Source organism: Vipera berus, assembly GCF_964194415.1.
Source record: "Vipera berus genome assembly, chromosome: W".
Lineage (NCBI taxonomy): Eukaryota > Metazoa > Chordata > Lepidosauria > Squamata > Viperidae > Vipera > Vipera berus.
The window spans coordinates 13805024-13827640 of record NC_138210.1 but is presented as its reverse complement, the minus strand read 5'-3'; the positions used below and the strand labels follow the sequence as shown (position 1 = coordinate 13827640).

Here is a 22617-nt window from a genome sequence, read left to right as displayed (position 1 = left end):
GCTGACAAACTTGATTTGGTGTTCAAAGACCTCGAATTGAATTTTGGCTTCTCTACTGAAACTGCTCAGGCAAGCTTGTGTTTCCACAGAATCATTAGATTTTGGATGTATGTTTCTTTCCTTGTTATCTACGTGGCCTTGACTACATTGCTCTTCTAACCTAGCTGTACAGTAGTGGCCAAAATTATGGAAACCTTTTGGGAAAAGTGTATTTTTGAGGTTTTAGGGCTAATAACACCACTTTTGGGGGGAGTAGTACCATAACATTATATATCAATGGAAAGATGCCAGCTGACTGCATTGCCTCTGGGTCATCACAATCGCGGGAGGGTGGTGGCCCTTCCGTTTGATCTGGGGAAGCCCTCCAAACCGGCGGGGGAAAGACTGGCCATAGCAATATGGCTCATCACTAAGCTGCTGACAGCCAAAGTCAAAATCACTACCAAGAACCTTTAAAGCAATGTGGATGAAACTGGGTGAGATCTGACCTTCTCTTTAAGACTTTAAGTATTTTTCCCTCTGTGAGGAGAGAGGGAAGGGAATTTCTACCCCACCCTCTAAGAACAGTGGCAAATAACTACCCAGGGGAAACAGCAACTATAAGAACAATTTTAAACGGATGTATATGCTTTTGAAACCTGGGGACTAAAAGTGTTCCTATTCTTACGGGAGATGTTAGACTTGAAAAACTATCATAAAACTTTGGACTTTAAATGGCATTGGTGACATCTGGTGGCGAAGTGTGGTATTACGACTTGTTATTGCCTAAAAGAGTCTCCAGAAAAAACTTATTTGACCTTGACAGCTACCACCTGTAAAAAACTCAGCTGAAAAGAAGGTACTTCTAGGTGGCATATCTGGGCTGTTTGAACTATGAATGTAAACTTTCACTGACTTTCAGAGCTATATGTGGGGAATTCCTTTCCTATTTCTTTACATGAAAAGCATATGTTATTATACGAGATGATGGAATACCTTGGACTATAAACTCTTACTTGACAAAGAATTTCTACTACAGGTGAAACTCGAAAAATTAGAATATCGTTCAAAAGTTCATTTATTTCAGTAATGCAACTTAAAAGGGGAAGCTAATATATGAGATAGACTCATTACATGCAAAGCAAGATAGTTCAAGCTGTGATTTGTCATAATTGTGATGATTATGGCGTACAGCTCATGAAAACCCCAAATCCACAATCTCAGAAAATTAGAATATTGTGAAAAGGTGCAATATTCTAGGCTCAAAGTGTCCCACTCTAATCAGCTAATTAAGCCACAACACCTGCAAAGGGTTCCTGAGCCTTTAAATGGTCTCTCAGTCTGGTTCAGTAGGAATCACAATCATGAGGAAGACTGCTGACCTGACAGTTGTGCAGAAAACCCTCATTGACACCCTCCATAAGGAGGGAAAGCCTCAAAAGGTAATTGCAAAAGAAGTTGGATGTTCCCCAAGTGCTGTATCAAAGCACATTAATAGAAAGTTGTGTGGAAGGGAAAAGTGTGGAAGAAAAAGTTGCACAAGCAGCAGGGATGACCGCAGCCTGGAGAGGATTGTCAGGAAAAGGCCATTCCAAAGTGTTGGGGACTTTCACAAGGAGTGGACTGAGACTGGAGTCAGTGCATGAAGAGCCACCACACACACACGGATCCTGGACATGGGCTTCAAATGTCGTATTCCTCTTGTCAAGCCGCTCCTGAACAACAAACAACGTCAGAAGCGTCTTACCTGGGCTAAAGAAAAACAGACCTGGTCTGTTGTTCAGTGGTCCAAAGTCCTCTTTTCTGATGAGAGCAACTTTTGCATCTCATTTGGAAACCAAGGACCCAGAGTCTGGAGGAAGAATGGAGAGGCACACACTGCAAGATGCTTGAAGTCTAGTGTGAAGTTTCCACAGTCTGTGTTGATTTGGGGAGCCATGTCATCTGCTGGTGTTGGTCCACTGTGCTTCATTAAGTCCAGGGTCAATACAGTCGTCTACCAGGAGATTTTGGAGCACTTCATGCTTCCTTCCGCAGACGAGCTTTATGGGGATGCTGACTTCATTTTCCAGCAGCACTTGGCACCTGCCCACACTGCCAAAAGCACCAAAACCTGGTTCAATGACCGTGGGATTACTGTGCTTGATTGGCCAGCAAACTCGCCTGACCTGAACCCCATAGAGAATCTATGGGGCATTGCCAAGAGAAAGATGAGAGACATGAGACCGAACAATGCAGAAGAGCTGAAGGCCGCTATTGAAGCATCCTGGTCTTCCATAACACCTCAGCAGTGCCACAGGCTGATAGCTTCCATGCCACGCTGCATTGAGGCAGTAATTGCTGCAAAAGGGGCCCAAACCAAGTCCTGAGTACATATGCATGCTTATACTTTTCAGAGGTCCGATATTCTTCTATGTACACTCCTTGTTTTATTGATTGCATGTAATATTCTAATTTTCTGAGATTGTGGATTTGGGGTTTTCATGAGCTGTATGCCATAATCATCACAATTATCACAATTATCACAATTATCACAATTATCACAATCACGGCTTGAACTATCTTGCTTTGCATGTAATGAGTCTATCTCATATATTAGTTTCCCCTTTTAAGTTGCATTACTGAAATAAATGAACTTTTGCACGATATTCTAATTTTTCGAGTTTCACCTGTATGAAATAGCTACTCCTTAATCTCTTGTCAAGCAATAACATTTGATGTTAGCAGCATTGACACAAGTTCTGCAAAGGTTCTCCTGGTCTCTTGGAGCTATGGGTCTAGAAGATTGTACTCTGCCTCTGAAAAGAGGAGTCCTACCTCCCCCCAGAGTCAACAGTGAAAAATCTCTAGTCCTGGGATCAGGAGGACCCAGAACCCATAGCCATTCAGCCTTATTAGGGCAGAGTGGGACAACTCACCGCAGCCAACTTACTGCAGCCAACTCGCGGCTAACTCTCCATGGTCAACTCTCCACAGTCAATTGGGTGTGGCTAACTCGCCACAGCCAACACACTGCAGGACAATTCACCATGGCTAACTCGCCATGGGACAACTCTCTGCGCAACAATTCAACAATTCAATTATTTAGTTTTATTAGTTTCCCCTTTTAAGTTGCATTACTGAAATAAATGAACTTTTGCACGATATTCTAATTTTTCGAGTTTCACCTGTATAAAGACCACCTATAACATGTGAAATAGATGTCCCATACCTAGGTATAAAAAACAAAAAACTATTTTTAATGTTTGATCCTAAAGTCTTCAACTTAACATACTATCAAGAGAATATGGATGAAGATCAGGAAAAAATCCTTTCCATGTTGAAATCAATACACAAAACCCTTCTTTCAGCTTGTGACATAATAAGATGCAACATAAAGGAACAAGATGCCAGGTTAAATATACAAACCCAGATCTTGACTACAACCAAAGAACTAACAATGCAGAAAATAACAGGAGAAGTGGAACGACTAAACACTAAGACAGAGGACTCAATTGACCAACAGATCCAGCAAACGGAAAAATCAGAACAGGGAGAGAAAACATTGAAAATGGAAAAGACTTTTTTCAAAAATCAGAAGGAATTTGAGGGAAAAGAAGAATAGATTGAAGGGAAGATAAACCTATAAGGACAATTGTGGGAAATTGGAATAATAGGGAGGTGATCTAATAAATACAAATGGGCTAGTTCTTCCAAAAAAATGGCAACCAAATGGTCTTTCTTATTCCAAATAATATATATAATAATAGAGGGAGAACTATTTGATGATTCAAAAGCATTGACATGGAAGATTAGTTGGCAAAGGAAGAAAGCCAGAGTAAGGCTGAAGAAAATAAGGGTTTTGATTTATTAGAGGGGATTTCATATTACTAATTAGAGGGTTGAATATGGTGGAAAATAGATAATTTTTAGAAAATAAAGTAACATAATTGAATAATAAGTTTGAAAAATTAGACCTAAATGAAAAAAAAATATGTATATTATTGATTTATTGGTTAACCCAGACAATACATATAATGGTTTTGATTTATTAGAGGGGAATACTGTATTATTAATTAGATGGTTTAATATGGTGGAAAGTAGATAACTTTTAGAAAACAGAACAAGACTCTATTCAAATAGATAAGATGTGTATTTAGAATATTAGATTTTGTTATGAAAAGGGAAAAAGGAAGAAATTGATATAAGGGAAACTTTGGTTACCTGAAACTTGGAAATTATAAATACCAAATGTTAATTTGAATATTGATGGGAAATTAAAGCTTGGGAAAAAAGCAATAACAGGACATTTTTTTGTATTTAAGGATTGAATGCAAACACAATTAAGATATGTATAAGCTAAAAATTATTGATAAATGTAACAAAGATGTTTTTACTTAGTTAATAACAAGAAATGTATTAGCCTAATATGAGATAGTATATATTAAGGATAAAAGAAAGGAAACTTGAGATTTATACTGAAGATTTATGTATATTATTGAACTATTGATTAACCCAGTTACCACGTTGCTTTTTAAATACTTAATTGTAAAATTAGAAAACTAATAAAATATTATAAAAAAGAAAAAATAGAAATGGAACATGCTTAAAGGTCAATAATGTGTTTGGAAGTATGCCAAACTACACATAAAAGGCAAAGATAAAATAGTGGTAGTTTGGAGAGCTAGAAGTATAATGGTGGTGAATACCTTCACCAAGTCATTGCTGTTATGTTCAATGAATGGCTGTTACCATCTTGGCAGCCATATTGTGTGTGGACTATTCCCAAAGGAAGTCATTTTGTGCAAATTCCTATGAAGTGCTTTCAGAAGTTCAGTTATGTTCATCTGAGGGCCTATGAACTTACTGGGTCAAAGAAGAATGTAAATTTATAATTTGAAAATGAAAGTGCCAAGAATAATGAGCTGCTTCTGGTTCCAGTTTCAGCTACCTTCCAAAAATAAGGAGAATTTTAAAGCTTCACCCTAATTCCTCTAGTCCTCTGACCCCTCCCATGAGTAACATGGGCCTCCATGACAAATCTACTGAGTTATTTTCCTCCCATTAGAACTGACTGAGCCAGATGGCCAATGAGAGTCAATTGAACCTAGCATTTTGTACTCAAAAAAGAACCCCACCCTGTGAACATAATCTACTGTGATGAAACTTTACACATATGAAATGCTGGTGCTGTCACACAGATACAGTTGCAAGAAAAAGTATGTGAACCCTTTGGGATTACGTGGAGTTTTGCATGAATTGGCCATAAAATGCGCTCTAAACGTCATGTAAGTCACAACAATAGAAAAACACAGTCTGCTTAAAATAATACTACAGAAACATTAGCTGTTGTCATGTTTTAATTGAACATAACATGTAAACGTTCACAGTGCAGGGTGGAAAAAGTATGTGAACCCCTAGCCTAATGACTTCTCCAAGAGCTAATTGGAGCCAGGAGTGAGCCAACCTTGACTCCAACCAGTGTGATGATATTGGATGTGTTGCTGACAGCTGTCCTGCCCTTTAAAAACACACACCTGTTTTGGGTTTACTGGTCTCAAGAAGCACTGTCTGATGTGAACCATGCCTCGCAGAAAAGAGCTCTCAGAAGACCTACGATCAAGAATTGTTGACTTGCATGAAGCTGGAAAGGGTTACAAAAGTATCTCCAAAAGCCTTGATGTTCATGTGTCCACGGTAAGACAGACTGTCTACAAATGGAGAAAGTTTAGCACTGTTGCTACTCTCCCTAGGCGTGGTCGTCCTGTAAAAATGACTGCAAGAGCACAGCACATAATGCTTAATGAGGTAAAGAAGAATCCTAGAGTGTCAGCTAAAGACCTACAGAAATCTCTGGCACATGCTAACATTTGTGTTGACACATCTACAATAAGGAAAACATTAAACAAGAATGGAGTACATGGGAGGACACCACGGAGGAAGCCATTGCTGTCCAAAAAAAATATTGCAGCACGTTTGAAGTTTGCAAAAGAGCACCTGGATGTTCCACAACACTACTGGCAAAATATACTGTGGACAGATGAAACCAAAATTGAGTTGTTTGGGAAAAACACACAACACTATGTGTGGAGAAAAAAAGGCACAGCACACCAACATCAAAACCGTATCCCCACTGTAAAACATGGCGGAGGGAGCATCATGGTTTGGAGCTGCTTTGCTGCCTCAGGGCCTGGAGAGATTGTTGTCATTGATGGGAAAATGAATTCCAGAGTTTATCAGGACATTTTGCAGGAAAACGTACGACCATCTGTCCGCCAACTGAAGCTCCGCAGAGGATGGGTGATGCAACAGGACAATGACCCAAAGCATACAAGTAATTCAACAAAACAATGGCTTCAACAGAACAGAATACGCCTTCTGGAGTGGCCCAGTCAGAGTCCTGACCTCAACCCGATTGAAATGCTGTGGCATGACCTTAAGAGAGCGATTCACACCAGACATCCCAAGAATATTGCTACACTGAAACAGTTTTGTGAAGAGGAGTGGTCCAAAATTACTCCAGATCGTTGTGCAGGTCTGATCTGCAACTACAGGAAACGTTTTTTTGAGGTTATTGCTGCCAAAGGAGGGTCAACCAGTTATTAAGTCCAAAGGTTCACATACTTTTTCCACCCTGCACTGTGAATGTTTCCATCTTATGTTCAATTAAAACATGACAACAGCTAATGTTTGTGTAGTATTATTTTAAGCAGACTGTGTTTTTCTATTGTTGTGACTTACATGACGTTTAGAGTGTATTTTATGGCCAATTCATGCAAAACTCCACGTAATCCCAAAGGGTTCACATACTTTTTCTTGCAACTGTATTTCTTAAAAACGTTCTATTTCTCACCATATTAAATCACCAACTTAGTAATAAGGTACCCCTTTTGTTGGCTCAAATCCATTATATGTATTGCCTGGGTTAAGCGATAGTTCAAACATATTTCTAATGATTAATTTTCATTTCCCTTATTTTCCACTAATTTCCAACTATTTTCAGTCTAATAATCAAAATCTCCCTTGTCTCAACATCTCCCTTTAACCCTCTAATTGACAATATAGAGCCCCCTCTAATAAATCAAAAACCCCAATTTTTCAACCTAATTCTAGCTTTCTTCCTTTGCTAACCAGGCTTCCATACCAATGCTTTTAAATCATCAAACAAATCTCCATTCTTGTATATGTTGTTTGAGTTAAAGGAGACCATTTGATTGCCCCTTTTCTGGAAGGACTGGTCCATTTGTAATCATTAGATTGTCGCCCTAGTGTCCAAGCTCCCCATATTTGCTCTGGTATAATTGCCTTCAATTCAATCTGGTCTTCTTCTTTCTCAAATTTGTTCTGATTTGTGTGGAGAGTCATTTCCATTTTTAAAGTTGTCGCCTCGTCTGGCTATTCAGTAAGCTTTATTTGTTGAACAATTAAGTCCTCTGTCTTGGTATTCAGTTGTTCCATTTCTGTTGTTTTCTGGATTGTTAGTTCTTTGGTTCCAATCAAAATTTGACTTTGTAGTTCTGAGCTGGCATCTTGGTCTTTCATTTTAGGTCTCTTGTTCTCACAAGCTGCAAGAATAGTCTCATGTATTGATTTTAGCATGGCAAGGATTTTTTGCTGGCCTTCCTCCATCTCTATTGCGGAGTTGTAAATAGTCTTTCTAGTGAGGGCTGTTTATTGAGCAAAAGTCAGTAAAAGTTCACCTTCACAATTCCTCATAGATAGTACCAAGGTCAGGGAACTCTTATATAGGTCTGAGCTGTGAGTCAGGTCTCTTTGTAGAAAATAGCAAATTATTATACCAAGCTTCACCACAAGGTGTCACCAATACCATTTAAGATTTTTTTTTAAGTCCCAAACTTTTCTAGTTTCTTTTTCCAATTTAAAATCTTTTTTACAGATAAAAATAAAAGGTCCCAGTAAGAGTAGGAAATTATTTTGGACCCCAAGTTCCAAAGACATATAGATCCAATGTATATTAAAGTTGTTCTTTTTGATACTTTAATTCCCCTCGGTAGTCAAAAGCCCCCATTTTTGGAGGGTGGGAAGGAAGTTCTCTTCCCTCTCTCTTCACAGGGGGAAAATACTTAAAGAGGCTTTTTTCAGGAAAATACTTGGGGTAAAGAGAAGGTAAGATTTCACCCAGGTCCTCCGTGTTGCTTTCAAAGTGCTTGTTAGTAAAGGTGACTTCAGCTGTTAGCAGCTTAGTGATGGGCCATATTGCTATGGCTGATCTTTTTCCCATTGGTTAGAAGAGCTGCTCCGGATCAAGTGGAAAGGCTACCACCCTTCTGCGATTGCGCAGGGGTCCTTTCCTTGCTTGCCGCCCCTCCAGGGCGATGTTTGACCCTTTCCAGGGTCCCCCAGTGGGATAAAACTGGACGGTGGTGACGGAGGTCACCTCACACATCCGCCAATGCCACAATGGCCAACCGGAAGTCAATTTGAGATGATTTTTTAATCATCCTTAGAGCACAGGTGGTCAACAAATTGGCGAATTTTACTTAAAGACCTTTCAAGTATATCTCTTAATACTCTGTTCCACCATCTTGGCTTCCACTTTTAATCAGGATCAGAAAGTTTTTGCCACCCAGAGCACAGAAGACCAAGCTACAAGTTACTACAATATTAAACTAAAATCACACCCTTCATTCTTTATATGTCTCCACCAGCTTTTTTTCCCCCTTCACCACAGTTCCTTATTTGGCTTGCCTTAGCAATTTTCTTCCTTGTTATTTAAGACAAAGAGAAATCCCTAAAATGGCGTGAGTCTTCAAAAAGGCACAACAGGCTGTAACTAAGAAGAGACTCATTTTAACTTGGCTTGAAAAGAATAATAGTCTTTGAAGGTGATTAAGAAGGGAAAGGCACAACTTACTGTCCATTTGAAAGGTGAATTCCAAACGCCGGCTTCTTCAACCCAGAACAGATTGCAGCCCCTCCCTCCCCCCCAGCTTTTAGCATGCAGATTACTTTGGACGAACTCCAGAAGCTGTCTGCCGGGTTGCAGCTGTTTTGGAGGGTTCCGAAGGAAAGTTCTTCAACCCACACTGACCGGGTGGGTCTTAAAAACTGAAGGAGTGCTAGTCCCTTCAGTTAAAAGGTTGAACACCTACACCCTAGGAAGAAATTCTTCAGAGATCTCTCTCCAAGCGTGTCACCCAGTTGGCCATCTTCCCAGAAGTCTCAGAAAGGAACATTTCTGATGCTCCCTGCCAGATCCTCACAAGAAAACTCAGTGGGGAAGCCAGCAGGAAGTCAGAGGTCGCTACTGCTCCCGCTTTTTCCCCTGCCATTGATCATTCTGCCCATCTGTTTAGGTAAGGAAGTATCTCTGAAATGATGGCCCAATGGGGAATGTGTTGTCTAGTAGGATATAATAACAGAAACCTGAAAGCCTGCCAGAGTATTCCTCTGCCCCTTCTTATACCAAAGAGAATCGAGGCAGGGTGATCTTTGAGTTTCTTTCTTACCTGTCTTTTCCAGGACTGTGTTGTTATTTAATACTCATTGCATTCCTTCTTCAAGATTATATCCATATTTTTCTCTACCTTCAATCAATCAGAATAGAGCTGGAAATGACGTTGGAGGTCTTCTAGTCCAACCCCCTACTCAAGAAGGAAACCCTATACCATTTCAGACAGGTGGCTGTCCAGTCTTTTCTTTCCAGTGGTGAAGCACCTACAACGTCTGAAGGCAAACTGTTCCACTGGTTAACTGTTCTCACTGTTAGGAAGTTTCTCCTTAATTCCAGGTTGCTTCTCTCCTTGAGTAGTTTCCATTTGGTGCTTTGTAAAATAAGTTGACACCATCTCCTTTGTGGTGGACCCTCAAATACTGGAATACTGCTATCATGTCACCCCTGGTTCTTCTTTTCTCTAGACTAGCCATACCCAATTCCTGCAAATGTTCTTCATATGTTTTTGTCTCCAGGCTTTTAATCATCTTAGTTGCTGTTCTCAACTCAACAAGTGTCAACATCTCTTTTGTAATGTGGTGACCAAAACTGGATGCAGTATTCCAGGTATGGCCTAAGGGTTTATAAAGTGGTACTAATACTTCACATGATTTTGATACTATGCCTCTCTTTATACAACCAAGGATTGTATTAGCTTTTTTGGCTGCTACTGCACACTGCTGGCTCATATTTAAGAGATGGTCCACTAGGACTCCAAGGTCCCCCTCACAGTTACTGTTCTTGAGCCAGGTTTTGCCTAATTTGTACTTGTACCTTTGGTACAAGTCGCGCCCCGTGGGCCCGACATTCAGCGGGGCCCCGACGACCAGCACCGCACCCACGGACCCTCGTCACGGCAAGGCACACACACTCCACCCGTCCCTCAAACGCACCTGCTACGCGGTGGCCGGCTCCTGCGCTTCCTCAATCGGCGAAGCACCCGCGGCGGCGTCCCGAGCCTTCCTGGTCGGCTGGGAAGCGCGCACATGCGCAGGACAGCCCTGCCGGGCTCCGCCTGGTGCCAGCAGGCTCCGCGGCCATCTTGTTAGGGGATGGGCTCGTTCCCACTGCGGTGCCTGCATTCGGGTCGGTGCCGGAGCAGACAAGAGGATGCGACCTCGTCAGGCCCACTGAGGGGTACTTCCTGCCTCCCTCCCTCTTACATGCGAAACAAGAGATTGCGGCTACTGGACCCGTTGGCGCGACCGAGCACCTGGTGGTGCGGGGGTCTGTGGGGGGGTGGGGCGGTTTCCGAAGGTCAGGGTCGGGCGGGCCCTGCCCTGGGGTGGGACGTAAGGGCGGTACATGGTGGTGATGGGTCATGGACATGGGTGGGGGCTTACCGGGACGGTGGAGGGCGCTGGGTGTCAGGGCGAGGGCCGAAAGGTTCTTCCGGGGAGGGGCGGGCCTTAAGTAGGGGATGGGCAGATGTGGGTGCGGTTGGGTGGGGTGTGGGCATTTGATTTCGGCGGGTATTTAGCAGCATTGGTTGCGGGTAGCTGCCAACGCTGACTTCGTTTTTCCTTGAATTGCTGTCTGTTGACAATAAACTTTTCCTGTGGACTCGGCACTCGTTCCGGTTGCATTTTTTCCCCTGCTCTCCGGACGGGGCTGAGAGTAAGTCAGCGTTTTCCCTTTTTTTTTTGTGGGAACGTTTGGGTGAGTCAGGCATGGCGGAAGGTACGCAAGGGGCCGCTCCAGCGGTTGCTACAGAGGACGCGGCTGGGGCTGCTGCAACACCCTCCGAAGCGGTAGAAGTGGGGGAGGAGGCGCTTCCATCCGTACGGCCGAAACGGCGGCCTCCGCTGCCTGTGGACTCCACCACCCCAGGCAGTCGGACGATGGATATTCTGCGAGACAGATTCGGGGAGGTTGGCGGCCAGGAGCTAACCCTGTGGATGGCCGCTGATTCCGGGGCGGAACCGGGCCAGTGGTCTCTCGCTGGGCCCCAAGCGGGGCGGGAGGGTCCGGCCCGTCCCGTTTCCGCTTGGCCAGTCCACGGTTCCGGAGTCCGCCCAGTCTCGACATGCCCCATGAGGGCCCGCCTCTTGCAGCCCCTGGCCGGAGTGCTCCCACTAAAATCTACTCATAAGCTAAATGAAACTTTTTAGTCCCATATTTGTTCTGAATATAATCTATCCATCTCCTCCAAACTGAAATATATCTTTCCTGTGAATGATCTTTCAAATAAGCAGAAATCTTAGACATTTCTGCAAGATTCGAAACTTTAAACACCCATTCTTCTATAGTAGGCAAACTATCCTTCTTCCAATATTGTCCCACCAGTAACCATGCTGCTGTTATCATGTTCAACATCAGCTTCTAAACTACCACATCTCCAATATTTAGACTGTAAATTAGGATACATGTTGGACAACTTCTTGGGATCCAGATGCCATCTATAAAACATTTTATAAAAATTTTCTCTTAAGTTTTGAGCCTGAGTAAATTTAACATTTCTGACCCAAATTATCTCCCAGGTGTCCAACGAAATTGGTTCCTGAATATTTTGTGCCCACTTTATCATACAGTCTTTAACCAATTCCGTTTCCGAATCCAATTCAATTAAAGCATTATATATCCTCTTTATATGTGCACTATTTAAATCTCTAATTTGTTTTACTAAATTTTGATCTATAATTGTGATGCCAACCTTTTGATCTAACTTCCACCTAGCTTTCAATTGGGTATATTGAAACCAAGAGTAACTTATGTTTTCTTGTCTTAACTCATCTAATGATTTAAGTTGCCAATCATTCCCTTGCAATCTAAGTAATTCCTTATAAGAAACCATATCCATACTCACTCCCATAGATACGCCCTCTATCGCGTGTCCAGGAATTCCCCAAATCGGTATTTTATAATTTAACTTATAATAATACTTTTTCCAGACACGCAATAAAGCACTTCTAAGAATATGGGATTTAAAAGCCCTGTCCACCTTCTTATCGTAAAGCAAATATGCATGCCATCCATATACCAAATCCCATCCGTCAAGATGAAGTATTCTCTTATTAGTTAAATTAAGCCAATCACTAACCCACGTCAAGGCAACCGCATCATAATACAATTTCAAATTCGGCGCCTTGAGTCCCCCTCTTTCCCTAGCATCTTGTAAAATCTTAAATTTAACTCTTGGTTTTTTCCCCGCCCAAATAAATTTATTAATACCCTTCTGCCATTGATCAAGGTTGGCATCCTTTTTCAATATAGGTATCATTTGAAACAAAAAGAGAAACTTTGGCAGAACATTCATTTTAACAACTGCAATTCTTCCCAATAAGGATAATTGTAATTTTTTCCAATTATTTAAATCCCTTTGTACCTTCAACCATAGTGTTTCATAATTATTCTTATACAATTTTACATTTGAGGCTGCAATATATACTCCTAGATATTTAACCTTTTTCACTATTTCAAAACCTGTTAATTTAGATAACATATCCCTATCACTCATAGATAAATTCTTAGATAGTATCTTAGTCTTATTACTATTCACCTTGAACCCAGAAACTTTACCATACTGAGTTATAATTTCCATCAAATCTATAACCGACTGTAACGGTTGAGATACTGTCACAACCAAGTCATCAGCAAAAGGTCTCAATCTATAATCATTCTGTTTTATTTTAATTCCCTTTATTTATTTATTTATTTATTTATTTATTTTAATTCCATTTATATCCCGCCCTTCTCCGAAGACTCAGGGCGGCTTACAAGCTTAGCATAGAGGACTCTCGAATTTTAATTAATAAAATCTCTAATGTTAAAACAAACAATAATGGTGATAGGGGGCATCCCTGTCTTGTACCTTTTTCAATTTTAAAAGTCTCTGTTAGCCCCCCATTAACTATAATTTGTGCAGTTTGTTGTTGATATATAGCTTTAATAGCATGTAAAAAACCTTCTCCAAAATTCATCTCCTCAACAACTCTCAATAAAAATTGCCAATTCAATTGGTCAAAGGCTTTCTCTGCATCCAAAAATATCAATGCTGCGGAGACTTGGTTGTTCTTATCCAAGTATTCAAGCAAGTTTACAATTTGTCTTACGTTATATTTCATATACCTCCCAGATATAAATCCCGATTGGTCACTATGAATCATTTGTTTCAAAACTTGCATTAATCTATTAGCCAATACTTTAGCAAAAATCTTATAATCTGTATTTAAAAGCGATATAGGTCTATAATTTTTAGGTTGAGTAAGGTCTTGATCCTCCTTTGGAATCAATGATACAAAAGCTGTCCTCCATGATGGAGGAACTGCACCTCCAGTCTGAATTTCATTAAACAAAATCTTTAAGGGTTCAATCATTTCAGGCAACAACTTTTTATAGTAAATTGCTGTTAATCCATCTGTTCCCGGAGCCTTGCCCAATTTCAACTGTTTAATAACTAAAGAAATTTCTTCTGATGTAATTGGGCAGTTCATCTCAAGTTGTTGTTCTTTTGAAAGTCTCGGAAAATGAGCTCCCTGTAAATACTTGTCTATATCTAAAGCTTGTATATTATCTTTAGAATATAATTTCGAGTAAAAATCTAAAAAACTCCTCTTAATCAAATTTTGTTGGTAGACTTCTTTTCCTTTATATTCTATTTTATCTATAGTACATGATTTCTGTTTCTTCCTTAATTGATAAGCCAACCATCTACCAGGCTTATTAGCGTTACAAAAAGTATTGTGTTTAGCATAGCGCAAATTAATTGCTACTTGATCAGCCAGTAGCATATTAAATTGTTCTTTCAATAAATGTATTGAGATCCTTAAATTATTATCCAATGGATTCAAAATAAGCTTTTTCTCCTTAGCTTTAATCTCTTCCTCAATATCTAAACGTTTTTGCATTTGCTTACGCCTGTAAGCATTGTTCATATAAATCAAAACCCCTCTCATATAAGCTTTACTAGCATCCCAAACCATTTCCATCGAGGTACCTTTATGCATATTTATAACAAAAAATTCTTTCATATGTTCTCTACATTTCTGCAAGAACAAGTCATTTGTAAATAAGTTCTCATTCAGCCTCCAGGATCTTCTACTAGCATCTTCAGCAAAAAACTCCAACCAAACAGGACTATGGTCAGACATTGTCCTAGGAAAAATCTTAACGTTCTTAACCGAAGAAAAAAGGTCAGTAGTAATCAAAATAAAGTCAATCCTGGAGAAAGATTTATGTCTATCCGAAAAAAAGTAAAATCTCTGTCTCTCATATTCCTTTCCCGCCATACATCTCTTAATTCCAGATCTTCCTTCAAATCAAAAAAAGCTTTATGCAATTTCGAATTAAAAAAGTTTTTAGAGGATCCCTTCTTGTCGTCAGATGGCACCAAAACTCCATTCCAGTCCCCCATCATAATAACAGATTTATAATCCAGTTCAATTAGTCTCTGATGTAAAAATTTAAAGAATTTTTGCTGTTGTTGATTTGGAGCATATAATCCAATAAGAAGAACTTTCTTTCCTTGTAGTATTAATTCAATACTAACATATCTCCCTTGCTTATCCAATTCAATCAATCTTGCCGAAAAGTCTTTTCTTAAATAAATAACCACTCCAGCCTTCTTGTCCGGAGCAAAGGATGCAAAATGTGTTCCCAATCGGGAATTAATCAGATACTTTTGGTCTTTTAATGCAATATGTGTCTCTTGTAAACAAACAATGTCATTTTTATGTTGTTTCAGATAAAAAAATACTTTCTTTCTTTTCTGTGGTGAATTTAAGCCATTAACATTCCATGTCAGGAACTTCACCACCTCTGGTGACCATGAGCCTTTGGAACATGGCCTGAAGATCAGCTGTTGCTCTCTTCGGACGTGCTCTTCCCACAGGCTCTGAGACAGCCGCGTCTTGCGTAGCTGGACCAGTTACAGGCTTTTGTTTTTGCTCTTTTTCCATACGCTTATATGCAGCTCTTGTCATCCTCTGTTCTTTTGGGTCTTCCTTTAATGCCAAACTCTGCTCCATAGCCTCCGCATGCCGCATCTCCTCAAGAGGCAATGACATTGCCCCTTCACTCAATAATTTATCTTCTTGTCTTACTTCTTTTCTTTTGATTCGAGGAGACGGTGGTAAGCCTGCTTTCAGGACCTTAGTGTAGAAGTCTTTTGCTTTTAAAATTGTATCCAATCTGTATCTGGTCCCTGCATAATTTACCACAATTCCAATAGGTATTTCCCATCTGAACTGGATTTGTCGCTTCTTAAGCTCATCAGACAGAAAGGCAAAATCTTTCCTTTTTCTAAGAATTTTTGGAGGTATCTCCTTTAAAATCATAATATCTTGGCCTGCAATTTGAAATTTTTCCCGATAAAAAGCCTGGATAATAGAATTTCTGGTTAATCTCCTGGAAAAATAAATCACTACATCTCTAGGTAGATTTTTTTGCCTAGCAATCCAGGAGTTAATCCTAAATGTCTTATCCATTTCCTTAAGTAATTCTTCAGGTTCACATTTCAAAACAGGAGCCACTGCTCGTGCTATTTCCCATTCCAAATCTTCTTTAGGATTCTCTTTGAGGCCTCTGATACGCAAAGCAAACTCCATGTTCTTATATTCTGATATAATAACCTCGTACTCTGTTCTGTCAATCTTGGCCTCTGCTCTATCAATCTTCCTTTCAGCATCAATGAGTTTATTTTCCAAATTCTCCACATACTCCATAGCTGAGTCCACATGAACATCCAGGCGTTCTATATGTGCAGCCAGACCCTGAAGTGCAAGCACTATATCTTCCCTCATCTGGTTGTTTTGGTTAACAAATTCTTCCCTTGTTTCCTTTATTTCCTGCTGCAAAACCTGTGTTGACTGCATCACAACTCGCTGAATGTCTGTCAGTGTAAATGCAGGAGGTGGGGGGGGAGGGTGGTTGTACTGTAGGTTTAATCGAAGTCTGCCCTACAGCTTGTGGTAAAGGTGAAGAAATAACATTCTTAGAAATTGGAGGCCCTCCCCCACGTCTCGCAGCCATCTCTTAGGTTTCGATTTCCTCTTTCACCCAGCAGAATCAAAGTTCAGAAAAAAAAGAAAAAAAAGAAGGAAAAGGAAAGAAAAAATAAAAATTCTCCCAAAGTTCTTAACCTTCAGTAAGAAAAAAGGGAACAGGCTTTCAAATAAACAAAATCCGATACTGGGTAAAGTCAGTTGCAAATTGTATCACTTGCTTTGTAGCAAAATATAACAGTTTTCCAACGCAATCACTTCACACAGGAAAGAAACATTCCAGCGCCATTTTTACTCCATTTCAAACTTGAAACTTGAAGAAGATAAGGAAACTGAGTTAAAGTTAAAATCCAACTTGAAAATTCAGATCTTCCTGCTTTGCTCTGCCTGCTTCTCAAAGAAACAAAATACTCACAGTCCCATCTAAGCAGCAGGTGCAGTTGTCGCGTCTGGTTCCACTCCTTTCAGAGCGAAAACGTCCTGAGAGCGGAGAAAGCCTGGGCTCCGAGGGGGCTCACCCTGTTATCCCCCAAACTACTTGGGAGAATCGCAGGGGAGCTCTACCTCTACCCAGGCAGGCTCGCCTCTCTCTCTTCTCCCGAGGGAGAAGCTCCAGCACCGCGGGACAGCTGATTTTCGCTGCCTCTGAGCGCTTTGACGCTTCCCAGGATCGGGCGGCTTCAGAACGCCACCATTCGGCGCGGCAGCGCTACCGGAAGTCTCATAGTTGCTACCTCTTGTACAATGTTGCGAACCTCTGTCCATAGTTCTTCAGGCACTCTGTCTATCAGATCTAATTCCTTAAATCTATTTGTCACCTCTACTGTATATTCATCAGGGATATGATTTAATTCATACCTGAGTGGCCTAGTGCTTTTCCCTACTTTCTTCAGTTTAAGCCTAAACTTTGCAATGAGAAGCTCATGGTCTGAGCCACAGTCAGCTCCTGGTCTTGTTTTTACTGACTGTATAGAACATCTCCATCTTTGGCTGCAGAGCATATAGTCAATCTGATTTCTGTGTTGACCCTCTGGTGATGTCCATGTGTAGAGCCGTCTCTTGGGTTGTTGGAAATGTGTTTGCTATGACCATCGTATTCTCTTGACAAAATTCTATCAGCCTGTGTCCTGCTTCATTTTGTACTCAAAGGCCAAACTTGCCTGTTATTCCAGTTATCTTTTGGCTTCCTACTTTAGCATTCCAATCCTCCATGATGATAAGGACATCATTTTTTGGTGTTAGTTCTATAAGGTGCTGTAGGGCTTCATAGAACCAGTCAGTGTCATCCTCTTCAGCACCGGTGGTTGGGGCATAGACTTGGACTACTGTGATATTGAATGGTTTGCCTTGGATTCGATCTGAGATCATTCTGTCATTTTGGGGATTGTATCCCAGTATTGCTTTTCCTACTCTTTTATTGATTATGAATCTGGTCCTTAACAGTTCTTTATAGAAGGTAAATACATCCTCAGATGAACAACACATGACACATTACAGCATGTCATCATTTATTTTACAAAAAGAAAGCCAAAATAGTGAAAAACTAAGTACACCTTATGATTCAATAGCTTGTAGAAACTACCTTTAGCAGCAATAATGTGAAGTAATTGTTTTCTGTATGACTTTATCAGTCTCTGACATCATTGTGGGAGAATTTTGGCTCATTCCTCTTTACAACATTTCTTCAGTTCATTGAGGTTTATAGGTATTTGTTTATGCACAGCTGTCGAGGTCCTGCCATAGCATTTCAATTAGGTTGAGGTCTGGACTTTGACTGGGCCATTGCAACACCTTGAATCTTTTCTTTTTCAGCTATTCTGTTGTAGATTTGCTGGTGTGCTTGGGATCATTGTCCTGTTGCATGACTCAATTTTGACCAAACTTTAGCTGTTGGACAGATGGCCTCACATTTGACTCTAGAATACTTTGGTATTCAGAGAGTTCACAGTTGACTCAATGACTGCAAGGTGTCCAGGTCCTGTGGCTGCAAAACATGCCCAAATCATCACTCCACCACCACGCTTGATTTGTTTGTGCTGATATGCTGTGTTTGGTTTTCACCAAATGTGGCACTGTGCATTAGGGCCAAACATCTCCACTTTGGTCTCATCTGTTCAAAGGACAGTGTTCCAGAAGTCTTGATTTGTTCAGATGCAACTTTGCAAACCTAAGCCATGCTATTTACATTTTAGATAGAAGAGGCTTTCACCTGGCAACGCATACAAACAAACCATACTTGTTCAGCCTTTTTCCAATTGTACTGTCATGGACTTCAACATTTAGTATGTTGAGGCCTGTAGAGTCTGAGATGTAATTCTTGGATTTTTGGCAATTTCTCCAAGCATTGCATGGTCTGACCTTGGGGTGAATTTGCTGGGATGTCCACTCCTGGGAAATTAGCAACTGTCTTTAATGTTTTCCACTTGTGAATAATCTTCCTAACTGTGGAATGATGAACTTTAAATTGTTTGGAAATGGCCTTATAACCCTTCCCAGATTGGTGGGCAGGAACAATTGCTTCTCTAAGATCATTACTGATGTCTTTCCTCTTTAGCATTGTGTTAACACACACCTCAATACTGGAAACCAGCAAACTCCTAAAACTTTGGCTTTTATAGAGGAAGTCACACTTGCTGATGATCAATTGATCAAGGGCACTTGATTAGCAGCACCTGGCTGCTACTTAGCCTCTTCATACTTATGGAAGCAGTAAGGGTGTACTTAGTTTTTCATGCATGGCTTCTCCATTTTGGCTTTCTTTTTGTAAAATAAATAATGATGTGTAATATGTCATGTGTTGTTCATCTGAGGCTGTATTTACCTAGTTTTAAGAACTGCTAAGGACCAGATGATTTTTACTGTGTTCTGATACATAAAACCATAGAACTCAAAGAAGGTGTACTTTCTTTTTCACATGACTGTAGAATTCTAGTGAACATCATAACAAGCACAGTTGTTACTTTTGTAATAATTCTTAAAGAGGTGCTAGCTTCAGTAGGTACAGGGCAACAGTAAAAATGTAACCTCTGGAGGAAAAAACAATTGATAACCTCAGGGTGTAAGATAGGAGTATAAAAAATGTAGCCTGTCAATAATGGGTCTAAAATGTTGTCTTTGTGAGTGAGGGATTGTAAGGGGTTAAATGAGCCTCCTAAGTCTTTCAAAGCCTTAAATGCTCACATTTCATCCTTTAAAACCTTGAAAACACCCCAAAAGATAGGTCTGTTTGAATCCTTACTCCAACAAAGAGACACCCTTTGCTATGCTGTGCAAAGCTTAATGTAGATCAGGGGTGTCAAGCTGTCGGCCCGTGGGCTTGGTGAATCATGCAGAAGCCGCATCCACCCCATTGCCGGCAATGGCAAAACCGTCCCTATATGTTGTGCGGCATTACATGACGTCGCGAGTTTGACATGTCTGATGTAGATCTTGAGACAATAAAAGGTGCATCCTGGTCTATGTTTCTGACCAACAGAATATTCAGTATTCTCAGCAGATTTATCAAAGAGTTTACTATGGAGAAATGGAAACAAAAATTGTGGACTTTAACTCTTGGAAAAAAATCATTCTCCTTAACATAGTCTAGTTTTTCAAATTTGTGAACATTAATAAACAGACTCAAAATCACATGAAAGAAAATATTTTAGGCTAAAGAAACATGGAAAAATACAAAAAAAGCTTTATTCTAAGCCAGACATGTCAAACCTGTGACGTCATGTGATGTTGCACAATGTATCGGGACAGTTTTGCCATTGCCAGCAATGGGGTTGGTGCAGCTTCTGTGTGATGCGTCCGGCCCGTGGGCCGGCAGTTTGACACCCCTGTATCTAAGCTATATTTACTTTTTATGGAGATTTAATTGTACAGGCATAGATGCTTATAGCTATACTATGTTATTGTGGTATTTATCAAACATTTTAATAACTGCTTAATATGCTTCTTTATGTGAGATTTGCAGAAATATAAGAGAGCTACAGTATATTGGTTTGAAATGTGATTCATCTTCAACTAACATTCACTTGAGTGTGTTGCTCTGTGGAGCAGTGACCATGGTTGGGTGACTTGGTGTGTCAGTAAGTAATCTTAAGATACTTAAAGTCTAGTAAAATATGCTATGCAGTTGTTGTAATATGTGATGGGTACTGCAAACTAGATTAGATGTTAGTTGTGAATTCTTTGTCCTATAAGACAGCGATCCCTAACCTTTTTGGCTTTGTGGATTGGCGTGGAGAGGGAGAAGGAATGGTTATGTACAAGTGGTGAGTGAGCGTGCTCGTGCAGCTCCATTTGTGTAAGCAGCGGGCACATGCGCCCGCTGCTCACACAAATGAAGCTGCACGTGTGCACTCATCTGCCGCTTCCATGGTCTGGTTTCAAACAGGCCAAGGCCGGGTACTGGGTCGCAGCCTGGGGGTTGGGGACCCCCTGTTTTAAGAGATAGTAAACTGATAATGCTGAGCTGATACAAAGTTTATAATATGATTAATAGATGAGGTGAGCTGAGAAACTATTGGTAGCAATTGTTCATCGGCATTTTAAGAGTTGTTTATGTCGCACAGAGGGAATAATATATGATTCTTCTTTTGCAGGGTAATCACTTTGATCAGTATGAAGAAGGCCACCTGGAGATTGAACAGGCATCATTAGACAAGCCTATAGAATTGGTAAGACATAACTTTTATTTTCAAGCCCCTGGCAAGGCCAGGTAGTACTCACGTATTCTTTGTCTTAAATACAGCTTGGTTATTCATGTTCTTATAAGAAGGGATATATACTAATATATTTGCCTACCTTACGTTAATTGTTAAAGTAAGATAGGTCATTAATTTATTTAAGTATTCTTTTGAAAAATCTTTAACTCGTATTAATAAATTGAAAGCCTAACAGATGACAAAATAGTTACCACTTTAATTTCTAGCTTAGTTAAAATTAAAAAGTCATAATTATTTGGCTCAGGGGAGGAGAATACAGAATAAAAACAGTAACATTAGCATAAATAAGTGGCAATCATAAAATAATATTACTGTCACTTTTTATATATTTTAAAAGATCATCTGTATGAATTTACTGGAGAAAAGCTACAGACAGCAAAGGATGAAGTTGTTGCCTTGTTTGCTTCTCTGCTTGTTTTTCATTTTATGCATCTTTCATTTTTGAACTTCCTCATGTCATATCTCTGTATTGCTTTCTTCTTCTGAAATAAAATAGTTTCTACTGCATAAATATCTATTTTAAATTCAGCAGTTTAAAGGATTTGGGTGAGGCTCTAAAAATGAAAACAAAAGTAATTTCCCTCCTTCCAATACTTTCAGAACTGGAATAAAGAATATCTAGTCCATTAACCTCTTTTGGTCTCATCCATTCCCTTTAGTTCTTTGGATGTACGGTATATATCTGAAGAGTCCCCAAGCCCTCTAATCTTGTCATCACCTGTTCAGCCTCAGAACAGACTTGCATTTGCCAAACAGCTGTTTACAGATAGTACTCGCTTAACAACGCTAACTGGGATGGGAAACTCCATTGTTAAGCTATGTGGTCATAAGTAAAAAAAACACCACATGACCATTCCACTTAGTGACAGCAGTTCTGGCAGTCCTGGTAGTCATTGTTAAGTGAGGACTTCACTTGACTGTGACCAGTGACTTCCTGCTGGCTTCCCCCATTGACTTTGCTTGTTGAAAGCTGGCAGGGAAAGTTATAAATTGTCATCACGTGACTGTGGTGACACACCGATGGCTGAAAGTATGAGGACTGGTCATAACCACCACTTGTTTAGTGCTGTCATAAGTTCAAACAATTACTAAACAAGTAATTGTTAACCAAGGACCAACTGTATTCTCTCCCCGCCCCCCATGGCAAATTGGAAATGTCCTGGAGTTTTGCACTATGGATCGATCAGTTCTTGACATAATCTGTGAGGTAATTCTGTAATAAAGAACTAACAAATAACTAATAAAGACAATACCATGAGATCATGGAATCTTACTTAGGAGACTTAGAATACATGAAGCCCTGAGAATAATATGATTTCACCTTGTTTTCTATTATTTTGAAGGTAGATTATCTAAAACCATAGGGAAGAGAACAAGGCCATGTGGACCTTTTGTCTGATTCTAGTATTGGAATGGCAGGACAACCTAGCCATCATTATTAACACTGGCTGCCTTCCTCAAATTTCTGGTCAGTATTTTTCAAACCACAGTATTTATTCCTTACACTTACACTAAAACAATTCCTACCATGTCCCAATGTAGATTACTCTCC

The 22617-nt window shown here is 40.1% G+C and overlaps 1 protein-coding gene across 1 annotated transcript in view; it reads left to right on the top strand.

The window, feature by feature from the left end:
- Positions 1-22617, top strand: part of LOC308676479 (G patch domain-containing protein 8-like) — a 374388-nt gene that overhangs the window by 130497 nt on the left and 221274 nt on the right. The window contains exon 2 of the mRNA XM_081342293.1: positions 20943-21017. Within this exon, the coding sequence (XP_081198419.1) occupies positions 20943-21017 (75 nt within the window). The remainder of the gene's footprint in view (positions 1-20942; positions 21018-22617) is intronic.